The sequence below is a fragment of the Chelmon rostratus genome, chromosome 17, assembly GCF_017976325.1.
Source record: "Chelmon rostratus isolate fCheRos1 chromosome 17, fCheRos1.pri, whole genome shotgun sequence".
NCBI classification, from domain to species: Eukaryota; Metazoa; Chordata; class Actinopteri; order Chaetodontiformes; family Chaetodontidae; genus Chelmon; species Chelmon rostratus.
In genome coordinates, this window is record NC_055674.1 from 5,966,346 (window position 1) to 5,982,835 (window position 16,490).

The window sequence follows — 16,490 nt, forward strand, 5'->3', positions numbered from 1 at the left end:
TGTGGCATCTCACCTATTTTATGCCACTCATTCCATGTTTTCCAGCTTAAGAATAAAAATCCAAACTAATAATTCCTGTGCTTTTGCTTCATCCCTGAAAATAATTATGAGTTGTATTTCAGTGAATATGTCAGTAAAACAGCTGTAGAGAGAACATTTTCTAGGGACCCATCATACAGGAGATTGTTTGTCTCCATCTTCTGATGATTTCTATTATTTCCATTGTTGCAAAGTAGGAACATCTTAAACAATTATTCGAGTAAAATTACAATTGAAAATAATTATTTGCTCTTTGACTGTGAATTTTGCGGGACGTTTTAATCTTCTGCTTTAAACATTATATCACCTAATCTACACACAAACAATAAAATATACAAATATTGCGTTTTCTAAACTCCGCTGGGTTAACTCATTGATTTCCTGGGTTGATATTGTGATTGGGATATGAAATGACAATTTGAATGGTACTTTCAGTGAAAATAAGGAAGAATAGTGTTGCTTTGATCTTTTCTGGGGTCTGCAGCAAACAAGCTTCTCTGTAGCACCACAGTGCTTCATTAATTGTATGCTGTGACGCCTTAATAAAGCATTTTGTAACAGATTTTACAGTGAAGTAAGGATTTCCAGGCAGGTGTAAAATGTTAATATTTACAAAACCGACAGAGACATATATATGAGGTTAACAAACATTCATTACCTTTTTCTACACCAGCTACGGATGTGCTATAGGATGCCTTGTGGCAAATGTAAATATATAAATTAGACATGGAAATGTCTTGTAACATATGCTGCATGTATACAGTTTATAAACAGTGGTTGAGCAGGGTTAATGTGTAACCGCAGGGCGGAAAAAACCTCTGATAGGCTACATGTTAATTCACCTGAAAAAAATCTATATAAGTTCAAGTGCATGCCGTAATTAAATAAGGAGGTGAAAATAGATACAGATTATTTTAGGTGGGTCTTCTTATAGGGGGCTAAAATTTGTTTAGCTGCCTACCCCCATCCACAGCACCACATTGCTTTGCATCAGTGCCTCCACGTTGCCTGCTTCTTCAAACTGGGGGCCAGACATTTACTGGAGGGATTACACGATAGAGAAGTACCTCATATAAACCCATTAAAAAAAACCCTGAAGCAACCAAATCAGGCCTTCTGCTTTTCACACGGCACAACATCGGGCAGCTTTGGTCAAAAGACAAGCAGAAAAGAGAGATTGACAGAGCGAGGTGAAAGAAGAGAAAAGAGCCAAGTCTGAAACTGCGAAGAGACAAGAGGAGTGACGAGAAGCACTGAAGAAACACAAGTCAGGTAAGAGGGCGTGAGAGAGAATAAGAGATGCAGGGAAAAGCAGAGGCAGAACAAGCCAGCGCTGGTATTTGGGAGTCCGTCCACACACTCTGCTCTCTGCAGTGTGGGAACCAGCTGTCTCCCTGGGCTAGACCTCCAGGCCTGCAGAAAAATCCACCCCACCACCCCCTGCCCGAGAGGATGTGCTGTCACTGCGTGGCCCGACCTTCCTGTAGACAGAGAGGGTGGCCGAGGGGACAAAGTCGGTGTCTGTATCTGAATCTGCATGCGGAGCCTCAGACGCAGTTAACGCCTCTTGGGCCGACGAGGAAACGCGACAGTGGACGCGGGACGGCACTGGGGCTCTGGGGCTCTGGATTAAAAAAACATGGTGTGATTACGTGTGCGAGCTGCGAGCATGTGCCAGTGCACGTGTTTACGTCTCAGCTGAAGCTATTAGCATTCATGATGCTTTGTATAACACCATGTGTGTGTACAGGACCACATCCGTGAATGTTTTTCAGTAACTGCTGTACAATAAAAGCGAAGCTGTGGTGTTAAAGAAAAAACCCAATGAGAGGCTTATGTTTTTAATTACTCCCCCTCCCCCACTTCACTCCCCTCCCAACATTCCCTAAATGAGAGCTCTGTGTCCACTTACAACACTGCTTTTGTTCCCGTTTTCCTCCCTCCCTCTCTCCATGCTTCTATCTGTGCATCTCCCTCCTTCTTTTCTCTGGCCCACAGAGTTGAGTGAATGTGCTTGTGGTGGCACACACTCTTTTAAGCAAATAAAAAGAAACTCCAGGCTCCCAGCTCTCCTCCAGCTCCATCAACACTTTATGAGGTTCATGGGCAGCAGCACTCCGGGAAGGACTTCATTCAAGTCTCGCGCAGAAATAATTGATTTGCTGCCTCGATCCACATATGAAACATGGCTGATGGGCTGCCATGTTTCTGCCGGCTGGTCAATGTTCATGGATCTCCTCAGTCTCTTTAATAGTCAAACACACTCGTCTTCGTGTTATTATTCAAAGCAGACCACCTTGAAGCTTTGCTGTTAGAGGATAAAAGGAGTCTGAAAAGAGCTTAGTGAGGTGAAATATCACTTTTGGCGGTGACATCTGAAGTGTGTGTGCGCACTGCTTTCATGGCTCAGGCTGTGTGCGGTATAGTACAGAAGACATTTCTTTTTCGTGCTGACGTCTAATCGTGGCTTCATGTCAGAGGTCTCATATCTCCATATTCTGTAAATCATGTCATATCCAGATACTTATACATGTCATGATATAGCACATTTTCTGTTTGCTATAAAGACTGTGAGTTGCAGCAAAATGAAATAAAAATAGAGGATAAAATGAAAGTATTTTTTGGTATACAGTATATCATCATATCGCTCAACCCTTGTGGCCAAGCTTGTTGTTTCTGGCCTCCAGCTCCCACCAGATCCAAGGTGCCAGACCCCACACAGGTGGCTTCAACAAAGCTTTCAAATGTCCCCATTTTTTTAACATTTAAAAGACAAAGGTCTTATTCTAAAAACACCTCAATTTATCCCCTTTGAAGCCTTCCCTCTCAATTTCACCTCTTTCATTAATTTCATCAAACTTTCATCTCTTCATTTCAAAAAAGTAGAATTTACATTTCAAACCTGAGGATATTGTTGTTTGATGGCAGCAGCGTTGTTTGATCAGGTTAAAAGACACCGACTCACATCCAATCGTACGCTGCCACTCCTCATGTAAGCCTATAGATTAGATTCTGAAGCCATTTGTTATGAGAGATGACTCGAAGCTACAGAACAGATTAAAGTGTCAGCTGTGACACATGGCATGCCTGTGATTATTTCCATATTTAGCATAAGTTAGCTGATTGGAGTTTTACGAAAGTTAGGATGTGTCTGATGTCAGTCCTGCATATCTGACACTTCACACTGAGCCATATTCCATGTGTTATTCATGAAACATTCCCATGGTGACTCACACCAGAGCAAAGATTAGGACCTAATCATGACAACCCGTTAGTCATTCATTTAGATTATTCAAACAAGCAACACTTTGATTGTGCCAAAATATCATAATCTTTTGACTAGAGAGGAAACACTTTTTTGTCAGGGTTGCTCATTAACTGCTAGTATTCACACAGATTTATTTCCAATGATTTTCCTGAAATTACCTTCCTCTTATGCCATTCAGGCTGTAATGTGCTAATGCTACTACCTCTAAAATGGCAGGATCAATTTCACCTCCCGAATACAAACATATTTTTCTCTCTATTGGGGTCTCGGAGAGGAAAATGATCCTTTTTCAGAACCTGCCTATATCCACAAGTGAAAAATCTATGACAGCATGCCACAGCATCTCTAATCACATCTCTTGTCTTTTGTTTGCTGTGCCATTAGACTGAGGTTACTGCTTTCTGAATTTATGACCTGGATACACATAAAGCAGTGTGTTACATTAGCTTCTGGGGGAACATATGGTGCATGAGTCTGTCTAATTTTCTGCCTTTTTATACAACACATCAAGATTACATTTTTGACTTTAATGAGGATGCATTCTTCCTGCATTGGCTGCATGTGCAAAAGTCAACAGGTTGCTGCAGATATCAGGTTCAGGCAGGAAATCAGAGAAAATTATCAGTAATCAGATTTGTCAGCTCGGTTATATATATTATTAATATATGATGGAGAAGAGAGAAGAGGTTTTTCTTATTTTTGGTGTTCTTTTTTTTAAAAGGATGAAGGACATGAAGGTTTTGCCATGTTCAACTGTGTGAAATGACCCTTTCAGTATTAGTTTTAATTAGACTTTGGATATAAGAATAATGATCCTTTCATTCTTGTTCACTACTGCCTTATTTAACAGTCAGGGTCTTCTTGTCCTTTATGCTTACCTTTTCATTTTATGGTGCTTGTGCTTTGAACATGACCAGTTATTTATTTTGCATTGTTTTGCAAGAAGATTGCTGAAAGTATGTACTCAAGTAGGTAAGTAATCCTGTTTGGTGAGATGATTATCAAAGCACTTTTACATACATCTGAAGAAGCACCACATAAATAAATGGTATGTGTTTACCTTTTATCAGTTTTTCACTACTTACAGTGTACAAGACTGTTTTCATCTTCCTAGCTGTCAGTGAAGACAACTGTAAAGTGACAACCAAACAACACAACATGCAAAAGGCTCTCCGTCTCTCCCTGGTCCCAGCTCTGTATCACACCCTTCACTCATCATAAACAAAATTATAAACGCACAGAAAGGCTTCTGCTACTGGTCATGAGCCCAACATACACCATGGTTACTAATCTTCATTTGCTCATCTGGACGACTTTTAAAGTAGTGCACTAAGTGCCGAGCAACCCAGTCCTCTCCCCTGGGCAGCAATCGTCCCTGTTTAATGATTACACTATTCATAAAGCTCATAATTGTACAGCAATGTCACTTTATTACCGCTCTCTTCTACAACATTAATAGAGCACAATTAGCGACCAGCCTCTATCCACAACAGCAAGTGAAATGAGTCCAATCAGAAACACTCACATCAGTTTGGACCTACTGAAGCAATAAAAGCTTCTGCAGCTTTATTTGCTGCAAAAGGTTTTTCTGCCTTTTCATACTCTAACTTAAAAACACAATGTGCAAATAACCATGAAACTTACTGAACACGTTCCTGTTCTTCACTCTTTTGGCATTATATGACCTTCATGTACTGCTACATCATATTATAATGTTCAGCATATCTTATGAATTACTTACTTACAAATTATGCAGAGCATGAACATTAATGATTTTGATGATTTTGGTTTCTTTATTTCTTTACTCGTTTATACAGAAACTTCTACAGGCACATAAAATGTTGCATATTATAAAAAGCTCATTTCCATTACATTTAAATTACTACTGGAAGGAGCTTTTGAAGTTGATGCATCAATGATCTGTTCTGTACATCTTCTTCTTCTTCTTCTTTTGTTTTTAAAGAGAATGGGAGTGACAGGCGGCTTCCATCAAGCATCTACAGAATGTGCAGAGACTTGGAAATGTTGGATTTGGATCTGTGAGTGTTATCCCGTAAAAAAAAGTACTGTCACGTTTTCCTAAGAATGTATTCTGTATTCAGAGCACCAATGTTGTACTCAGCAGAGGTGCCCATTAACGCTCCTCTGTTAGAAACAACAGAATGCGTAATGCATATTTGACACCGTGACGAACTGAACACCCAATCTACCTGGATCAACGGCTCAGTCTGAAAAAAAGAAGTGCAGTGCTAAGAAACAGAGATGATGGAGTTAAGTAACTGGTAGAGAATGATCTCGAGACAACCCAATGTGACACTATTAATATTAATAACGGTTGTGTGATAATGTTTATACATATTAATTTGGAAAAAGCAAGCATGTAGTTCCTTACCTGCACATTTTCTCTGAGGTCTGTGGCCTCCCTGAGGGGCTGGGTGGATGCTCTGAAGAGCTCGTCCACTACCTTGATCCCTGTGGTCTTGGTGGTGGTGTACTCCCGGGCCTTCCTACCCTTCCTGACAGACAGACCCCTCTTATGTGCCTTTCCTCCACCTCGCCTGTTGGTGATGGCTACATGGACAAACAGGGTGGTGTTGGGTAGGAACTCTCCTGTCAGAGATTGTAGGGGGACATGTCTATAGCCTGGCTGTAGGCACTCAAATGGGATGGTGTACTGGCCAATGAACTCATCTCCAATGTAGTCATCGTCCAGCACCACAAAGCGCAGTACTGCAAGTTCTGGTAAATTGATCTGGAATTCAAAACTCTCATCAAAAATAGGGTTGTCACCATTCTGGGACACAGTCTTGGTTCTTTGTTCAGCACAGTCGGCTGGGATGCCGTGGATCTCCACATATATGTAAGGCTCCACCACATCACCCTTAGCAGCAGAGCCGCGAGGCTTGGGCAGATTCTGCCCACTGATGACTTTTATGTGAAGAAGTTGGGCCGACACTCCTGGCAGGGAGTCCCGTGCGTTGGCACTGAAGTAGGACACCTCCTCCCTCATGATGGCTGGCCGCAAAACATACCCGCAGTTGCCATTTTGCCTGAACCAACCTAGGTTGAGGTCCATCATCAGGCCTGGTGTCTGGTAGTTCATGGCCACAATCTGGCAGCCACACTTCCAGAAATCCTGGGGGTTCATGTTGCTGGCATCAATTCTCATAGGTGTGGGATATACCCTGGAGAGAAATCGCTTGTTGTAACAAACAAATTCTTCTGGGAACTCATTGGCAAACCTGTTTGCATCTACTTCATTGAAGGAGCAAATCTCCCAGTATTTCTGGTCCCTCTTAGAGATCTCAAAGTCCCTAAATTGGACGGACTTGCAGAGAGATACAAGATCAGAGAGCTCCCGGCACAGTTTGAGTCTCTTGTAGCCTAAGCCATTTAGGTGGTCCTTCTCATCAGCTCCCACTCTTCGGGACATTTCCAGTCCCTCCTCCTCATCGGTTACATCCCCCTCAGCGTCAGTGCAGCCGGGTGGTAGCCTCTTCCCCTTGAGGAGGATTTTACCTTTGAGTTTCTCAGGGGAGGGTAGATAGTTTTCCTCCTTTTTGGGAGGATCAACATACAGCTTGTCCCCTAGGATCTTCTTCATGTGCTGCGCCATGACCCTCTGCTGGGGGATGCAACAGTGGGTCACTAAGCAGAGAATCAGAGGATACTCTGAGCTCTCAAAAGCATATTGGTTTATAATGTCCAGGACTTTTGAGAAAGCTAGATGTGAGGCTACAGAACTACCTACATACACTACTGGCTCATTATCAGGGCCGTCCCATACAATGACCTCAATGCTGCGACAGCCCATCCTTAGAGCTCGGATGTAGCTGCTGATGTCTGACGAACCCCAGAAATGATCTTCCAGAAGGGAGGCATTGTGTGACGAGTTGATGTAGTAGTGGGACAGAGGCTGGTTCATATCCTGGCACACACGTTTGTGCTGGGGGTCAAAGATGTGGCATTCGGAGGAGAGGAGGTAGTGTGTAAAGCCATCAATGGAGAGGTAGCCCCTTTCCCTGCCTTCAGCAGATGGCTCAAATTTCTGAACAATGTCCCTGCACATGTCCTCCGTTACACCTTCCACACCCTGCTCTACCTCTACGAACAGCATCAGATCTTTACTGTCTAGGTACTCCTTGTTACTAGAGAACTGCACCAGCAGGAAGAAAATTTCTGGCCGTGTGCAGAGCTCACAGTAGGCCTCCACGAAGGTGTCCATGTTAATTGCCTCTCCATATTGGTCTTTAGCTTTCTGGAGCTCCTTGAACTTCAGCTCTATCCTGGACTCTTTCATTCCAGGGTTGAGCCCCTTGATTATCTGGGTGGCCCTGAACAGGTCTATGTGTCCTTCCTTTTCCATATCTGCTAGCTCAAACACAGAGCCAATCCATGATGTTCGTAGACTTGGTTGGCTGGGTTCCACCATGTCCACGGTGTGCCGGCCATAAGACACCAGATACCTCAGGCCCATCACCCAAGTGCTCACAATATCTGCGGAACTGGCTACCAGATCTAAGGACTCATAGTTATCGCCATAGATGATTGAGAAGGCGCATTCATCAGGGAACTGGTCTGAGAGACCATTGCTGCGCAGAACAGGAGTTTTCTTTCCCAAACGGACCTCCTTAATGCCCTTGATCTCCAGTTTAGCCTTCTCTGAATCCTTCTTGGATGGCTCCCAACGGAGCCAGTGCATGTCTGGATCCAGCAGGAAATAGCGGTTGTACATGCGTGAGTTGGAGCGCACCTTTTTCATTTCACAACCCTCCATCATGAAGGCCATGCAAGCAGCTGTGCTGTTGATCTTGCGGTCACTTGGCATCGAGCTGAAGGACACCGTTTTCTTCCTCACCTGCCTCTGTTTGGAACCATCCTGGAAACAGAAGGGGTGGGGGAGGGTTGGGGTGGAGAAGGATTTCTTGGTTACTTTGCACATAGATAGATTCATGCACATTGAATCCTTAAAGAAAAATCCTAAATCTGAACACAAGCTGTTACGCTGCTAAAAGGTAATAATGGACATGATACACCATTTCCATCAGTAAATTGTGCTGAGTTGCTGAACACACAAATATGACAGACACGCAGTTATCAACAGCTTAATTTAATTCAGTCTTTTATTTTTTTGATACTCAGTGATGAGCAAAACATCTATGGAGATGAGACTCAGTGGTGGACAGGCACCATGTGGGGCCTTGACATATGATAGTTAAAATGGCAAAAAATGTATATATCAATGACAGGCCGATATCATCAGATAATTGCATGCTTATTTAAAATACACATCTCCTTGAATAATAATTATGCTCATATTTTAAATTGCATAATTTCATGTGAAGGCAGAGTATCTTCTTGGGTTTTCCTTTGAGGCAAACTGTAATGTAGTGCATGAGGTCTGTTTCTTTTTAAAATAGGACTGTTTGCTGTAATGATAGGGTACAAAAGTGGAGATAAGATTTCAGGTTGGCTCAAGTCACAATGGGTTCATCTCTCAAACAAAGTTAAGGACTTTAAAATCTGTTTCAAGTTACCTTACAACTGCAATTGAGATGTGGTTGAATGTCCAACCTGTGGGCAACTTCTCATAAATACATTTCTTGTCAGCCATTTCCAAGGACACTGCTATGTTTGTTAAAGCTCTGAGGAGACTGTCTTCCTAAAATTTGTGAAAGTAGCAGAACAGAGGCTCCACACACCACCTGATATGACATGGCTGAACTTTTGCAGCTTTTGTGTCTTGAGCCTAACTGGCGGAAAGCTGACAGATGCCCTATTTCCACAAGAGTATGTGGTTAGCTAAATAGCCTGAACGCAGATGGCCTGGTTAAGGGCTTGGACAGTGTGCCTGCTGAATAATGCATACAACAGAGAAAGTTACATTAAAATCAAAACTAAACCAATGCACAATTTACTGTTACATATTAAAGATCCTAGACAAAAAGCTTTCAGGCTGTCATTGCTGAAACTCACCGAGGACAAATTTGCTTAAAAAAGTGAAAACATCTATTGTTGATGTTTCATGACTTGCAAGACCTCTAATATGAAATAAATGTAACCAAAGAGACCTAATGTCAGTTTTCTCCCTTGTTCCATGTCTGTTGATCAGCTTTCGTTTGAAGTATGAAAGCTAAACAGTGCAGAGGACCCCAGGGCTACAGAGGAGTGAATATGTTTTCCCGCCCAAGACAGTGACTGCCTGCACAGGTCTGATGGATCTCCCCCGAGCATGGTTCAACCCTAGCCACAGTGCAACACCTCAGCACCATCCATCTTCCAACTGACGGTCAGAGGCAGATGACGCCCAGCACCTCATCACGATTGATGAGCACCACTTGATGCAAAGCCGAAGAAATGACATGATCATCCCTCTCTAGTTTTGCCCTTGTTTTACGACCTCAATCTAATATCCCTACACACAAGTACTCAATATCATAATTTACGAATCTGTAATTCTTAAGAGATGGCAAAAATGAACAGGTATATAAATCATTCTTTAGTGTGGGAGGAAATACCTTTTGGAAATTCTAGTCAGTGCCTTCGCAGGTCTTACACCAGATGGTGTGCTGTGGCCCATTGATGCTGGGACCACCCAGGTCAAAAGGGTTGCTCACTATGTGTTAAAATAGACTTATTCAAGCGCTTTCTCCCCGCCTTGAGAAAAACTTGCATGCAATTGTTGTGAGAGCTAGTGCCAAGACCCACAGGCACATGGTAATGCATCTACCCTTGCCAAGGCTGTGAGGGTAACAAGGTTGCTGTTGGTTCAGCTGGAGGATAATGCAATTCCAACTCTTTCACAGAGATAACTAGGAGGGAAAAGAACTTGTCGACCACTTCATATGAGAGGCAGACGGACCACAGCATCTCCAAAAAAATCATCCACCCCCAACCCATTAAAGTGCTTGTCATGGGATATAAAAATCTGGAGGCCATATTCAAGAGATCACATTTCAACCCAAATGTTGCGGTCCTTAATCTGACTAGCCTGTTCCTTTTGCCCCACGAGACAGAAAACTACAGTTAACAACTCCAGCCTATTTGTAGAACAGGCCAAAAAGACAGTTTGTCTCTACTCTGGTTTGCTCCTGTGCTGTTTGCAAATCAAACAGTTGGACATCTACATTGACTGTGGAAGAAAGCTCTGAGAGACAGAAAGCAGACTGCGCAAGTGGCAAGAGGAGGAGATCTGTTCAGGTTTGATTGTTTCCAGGCCTTCTTCAGGGAAGTGCTGGAGCCACAGAGGGTCAAAGAGCGTGAGGGTAATCCTGTGTCTCATTAACATGCTGTTACAATTAGCCGGAAATCCAGGTAGGACAACACGCTATTACCTCAGCGCCAGCCTCTCAATCAAAACCAAGTCCACTTCTATTTATTGAATTTAAATCCTAATCATACGGCTGGTGACCTATAGGTAAAGGATTAGAAAGGATCTCTTGTGTGGTCAGTTAAATCTGTATTGTGAATGTATGCACATATAACAAAAGCCCTTTCATGAAATTTCCAAATTTGTTTTAAGCCTTTTTTGAAAATTTCTGCCTGTGTATTTTCCTACATGCAGCCTTCTTTTTTTCCATTGATCGACCCTGCTTCTGTTGCACTCTCCCATCATTTTTTTCCACAGCCCCTGGGGTCTTTCCTGGTAGAGATGTCAGTATGTCTCTTTATGTGTGTGTGTGTGCTTGAGTGCATCTGGCTTGACTGCCTGTTGCTGCTGTTTTCTGCTGTTGCCGCGGCGATGTGGGGGTATTTTGGTAATCCTCCACACCTCCCCCATCCCTTTTCCTGTGGTGACGCTAGCTGCCCCGGGCTGGGTCAAACACTCCCTGATGGAAGGGTGAAGCTGCTGGGGACGGGACAGGCTGCGAGACGAGTCCGCCAACATCCTCTGAAGGGCAGTGGTATGTCACACCCGCTCTCCCTCCCGCCGCTGCTGTCACACCCTGGCGCTGGGTGCAGTACGACATGGAGAACTAAACTCCAGGGAGGCAATTAGTCTAATTCAACATGAGTTCTCAGGTTGCCTGTTACACTGCAGTACCCAGCTGAGTGGAGTATGCCAAAACAATAACTCTTTAAAATGGTCCTGTAGGGCGCAGGCACATAGACTTCCTATCTTTGTATAATTTTATAATGGCTATATTTCCAATTATATGTTATATCTCCAAAAGCAATATACATCAGGTTGGCTTTCCTGTTCTCCCGCAGTCTGCTGTGAGTCCTGGAATGCAGCACTATCAGAAAAACGAATGCCTGCTTCATCTCCGCAGTGCATGCTTGTGTGCGTGTGCAACAAAAGCACCCCGACTAAAAAAAACCCCAAGAACTTCCTCTGCTGCCGGATCGCTTGTTATGTCAGAGAGAGCACAAGCAAACCTAAAAAAGTCCTCTTGCTCTGCCTGCCTATGTGGCGACAACTATGCTGTTCAACCGCAGACTGAAAAACACAACATTGTGCTGCAGCTTAACACTGAAGGCTGAAAAGGCGACGTCTCTCAGCCACTGGACTGTCAAATGTTAATAAGTCCAGAGTGCTGAGCTGCTCAACCTCCTTTTGATCACATGGTGGATGAATCTCTCCCCTAAAGGTCTTCCTGTGGGACTCTGGGCAAACTGCCTCTTTCACCACCGCGGCCCACTTCCTCCCCATCCCACCAAACCTCAAACCATCCCACCTCCTCGTCACGGCCGTGCTGGCCGCCTGCCACCCGCCGCTCCCTGCTCCTATCATATCTCAACTCCAAAACGGGTCTGCAGAAAGGAGTCGGGCACGGCTCAGCTCCTCTCGCCCACGGAGCGACTGTGTCATTCGTGTGCGTGTGTGTGCAATGTGAATCGGTGAATAAGGCAACAGGGGAGCGTGGGTAATGGGGAGTGAAGACCGAGCAGAGCAGCGCAGAGCAGAGCCGTCTTGATGACGTGCTCACCAAGATGTGAGTCAGAGTATGTGTGCTCTGTTTGCCTGCATGTGTGCCAGGAGATCATAAGATCAGTGTCTACATACATCACCACAGCTAAGCCACATTACACATCAAGTACACACACCGGCACATCGAAGACTCCTGCTGACTGCGTTTCGATGGTAAAAGTGTTACCACCAGAGTGTCCAGTGTTAATTTGTGTAACTAATTACTGTTTTAATCTCCGTGATAATATCGAAGTCAAGGCAAAAAAACGTCTTCCCCTATAATTATCAGATTAATGATTTTCATCACAGCAGCTGTCGCGTCGCCTGCCTGGATGAAAAATGGAAGCATTCACATCTCCAGTTACTTTCACAATTTAAAGTTTAATAAAAAAAATATAAATTATATACACATTTTTATTCAAATATGTCTATAAATTAAACATCAATGTCATTTTTTTCCCTTGAATCTTCTCAGAGAAGGTTTTCCCCAACTTTATATGCAACAAAGAATAAACAAATAATGGAATGAATTATTGCACCAAGTGAAGGTGATCTGATTATTATGTGTATTACGATTGTTTGGTGCAACATTGTTCTCTGCAGAGGCACCAGAAGTGAGGAACCAGCGAGCTCTGGCTTTTGCCTCGAAGGATTTCACAGCTCAGTAAGCCCCAGTCTACATGGATAAGGTAGGTGGTAGGTCATCATCATAGCAACCCACTCCCCCCCGCCCACCACTACCCCTAAGGCACCGCAGTGCCTCTTCCTTCCCACATCCAAGATGGTAACACAAACTGGCATCTGAATCCTGCCACATGGAGTTTAGGGCAGACATCATTCAGCCTCTAACAGACTCTACTCCCCAAAAGTGGGTGGAAAGAAGCATCCAGAGCGAGAGAGAAAAGAGGGAGATGAAGTAGATGTATGCTAAGAAAGAGAGATAGAAGGAGAGGCTGACAGAAATGGAGAAAGAGAGCAGGTTTAATGAGCTTAATGTTAACTTAATTTGTTTAGATGTTTTGGCAATGCTGTGCAACCTCAATGCCAATAAAGCAAATTAAATCAAATTCGAAAACTGAATTCTCATAGGGGGAAAGAGAGGGATGCAGAGATAAATACAATGTCAGTAACATTTTGCCTTGGCAACACAGCATTGTTATCTGTCATGCTAATGAAGCATCTTCAAATTGAATACAGATTTTGCAAATAGGAGAGGCGAGGGAGGGATGGAGAGAATAAAGAGAGACGGATGAGGGAAAGAGAGTCGGGGGGGAGAGAGAAGTCGGGCCTGTCACTGTTTGTCACTGTAATCTCTCGTGTGGGCGACTGCTTTAATTCTCACAGAGGTGCTCTCAGCCGCACATTGTGCAAATCATCACACCATCTTAGTGCAAGTTTCACAGAACACGAACATAATGTGTGAATAGGCGAGAAAATCGAAGGTCTGAGAGGGAGCGTGCGTGTGAACTGAGTGTGTGCGGACACGCTCGCGCTTGCCCGGCTGCACCGATGGATTTACATTTTTCATCCAGGTGGTCCATTGTGCACGGCGCTTGCTGTGACTCGAATGCAAAGCCCCGGTTCTGCTGTTAACACTCTCTCCGTGCTCAGATAATATGTGGAAATCCCCCGGAGAACTTTGAACAAGCCAAAGCGCACCAAACAGTCTCACTAATTACTGGCCCACAGAGAGAGTGGAGGTCAATGCTATCGAGCTGCGCAACCAAAGAAAAAAAAGCGCCAAGTGCTGCCGTCCGGCTTAGATATTTCAGTCACAAGCATTTGTGTTTAAGAGTCCATTTATTTCCACTATCAGCCATGAGACCGCCTCATTTGCAGGTATTGGTCATAAATCATATCACAACTGTCTGAGTTCACCACACGTTTGAATGCACTCATGCGCACACACATGCACGCCGATGTCAGGCTCTCCTGTGGCTTCTCCATCACGCCGCCTTCCATCTCCCCAGCTGCATTCCTGATGCTTTCCATTGCCCGGCGTCACCAATGGGGCCAATTATTTTCCTGCAGAACCCATTTCATAAGCTCAATTCAGGTGAGTTTGCGTGTGTGCACGTGTGCATGCTTGTTGCTAAGCATGACAGAGAGAGAGAGAGAGAGAGAGACGGGCACAGAGAGAGAGAGACTCTTGCAGGGTCAGGTCACATCCAGTTCAAGACTTCCTCACGGTCAGCTTCCTGTCTTATCTGTGGTCGCCCTCGTCCGTAGGCAAGGTGTCCGCTGTCAATCCGAGCTCCCACTCACTCTGAGTGATTGTGTGTCTGTCAGGTCATGCTGGTAATTCTGTAGAAGCTGCGTTAAATAATAACACAATAATCCTCGTATATGGGAGGGGGGAGACACAGGAAGGGGATGTTTGTCCCTGGATTCCCTCACAATCTCCTGCCAAATGCACCCTCCGCTGCTCTCCCTGGTTTAGCGGAGGATGTCTGAAGGTTGTTTCATCAGCTCATATTCACGATTTCTTTCTCTCGCCGCCTCCATTGACGATGCCAACTCTGCACGAGTTCTGGGCCCCCATTCAATTACTGTGAGTGTCCCAGAACAGAATCTCCCAAGATAACAGGGTTCAACTCTCAGTGGGGCCACCCAAACATCTAAAAATGCACGCACCCATGGCACTGTGAGGCACTTTGGATAAAACCCTTCATAAAATGACATCTAAAGGCTTTCACTACTTAAAGCTGCGCTCAGGACCTTTGCACATTGGTGTTTTAATCTCAAAGTGATAGTGGCAGGAAATAGTTTGAAAGTTTTGAAATAGCTTCAATTCTTTAATACTGAAGGCATGAAAGGGATGAGAGAGGTCGTGTGAGTATTTGTTTAGCTTCTGGTTAGGAAATATTTTTGTTTTTAGGCTTGGATTAGTTACTTCCTGCATGAAAAAGACTGCAAAAACAGCTTAATTAGATCTGGGAAAACAAACTGTTATTGTGTCTTCTCAGTTAGGAGCAGGATGTAGGATTATCTTTTGAGGCACGTCTTTGGGATGGGGGGGTCCAGCACCATGCTAGCTTGAGCACCCTGCATTTTGGACATCATACATGACGTTTTGGTACTTTTTCCATGAGTCAAACACATCTCTGTTTCCTCCCAATTCAAATAACAATCATTAAAGTCAATACAATTGGAGCTGCAGGGTTTTTATCTGACAACAGCCTTATGCTCCCAAACTGATCACAGTGTGCCAAGTCCCTCACAGTTATCACTACTGGAGGCACTCATGGACTCAGATATCACTATGTTTAATACTTCCCCACGGTCTGCATAGCTTTAATTAAACAGTGTTGTCTGATCTCAAAGCATTCCTCTCATTACATTCATTACCACAGTGTTTTCTCGTTTCCCCTAATGGTTTTCAGCCACAGGCACCGGATCTTGGCTGTGTTTGCCAGAAATGTGGAGGATGTGGGGGAGTGTGACATGAAAGTGTGTTTGCCCAACTCCCAATGATGACCACTGAAAGGATAACAGTTGACACTGGTGCTTTGACACCTGGCTCTCATCATCAGTCCCCCTCCTTTCAGTCGATTGCTTGTCCTCTCACTCTCTCACCATTGTTTGCTCTCCTTCTTTGTCTTTCTCTCTGTTGCTTTACGTCTGTGTCTCCTGGTTCCTGAATCCATTTTTTTTTCCTTTCTTACTCTCTGGGTCTCTCTCTCTCTACATATATACCTTCATACAGCACCAATAAAGACACGAGATTGATACTGGGAAACAATTAAGGTCAGCCTAGCGGTGTGCTGAATGTTGATCTATCACTTCCTCAATAACATCTGACAGAGGCAGCTGTTTTGAACCCGCTCACAATGAATCGTGCGTCTGAGCCTCGGGCGCAACAAAAGGGGAAGCCAGAGGAATTCTTTTTGGTACATCCACACACACACACTGGATGGGGAAATTTTGCCATTGTCCTCCGTTTCTGCTGTGTGTGTCTATGTAAGGCCGCAGCTCACCCTGTACAGGAAGTGAGAACGTTGCAGTGGCTCTTATGTGCAACATTAACAGTTGCGGCCTTCCTGTGATCCGCTTCCAATGAAACTTTGCACGGGACCTCTCTGAAGCACTGACCGTACACAGCATTGTAGCCGTGTGGCTGAGACGCACGGTTATCACAGCCAGATATAGGAAGCTGAGGATGAGCGGGAGGCTGATTAACAACAAATGTCACCCCGCCAGTCCCATGCCACACGTCTCTGCAGCATTTACCCTCCACCTCGGACACAATGCATGAAGTGACAGCCTGCCAAA

General features: G+C 44.3%; 1 protein-coding gene across 1 annotated transcript in view; it reads right to left on the reverse strand.

The window, feature by feature from the left end:
• The window catches only part of si:ch211-210g13.5 (inactive phospholipase C-like protein 2), a 64,451-nt gene that overhangs the window by 18,396 nt on the left and 29,565 nt on the right, over positions 1 to 16,490 (reverse strand). Inside the window, exon 2 of the mRNA XM_041957697.1 lies at positions 5,700 to 8,186. Within this exon, the coding sequence (XP_041813631.1) occupies positions 5,700 to 8,186 (2,487 nt within the window). The remainder of the gene's footprint in view (positions 1 to 5,699; positions 8,187 to 16,490) is intronic.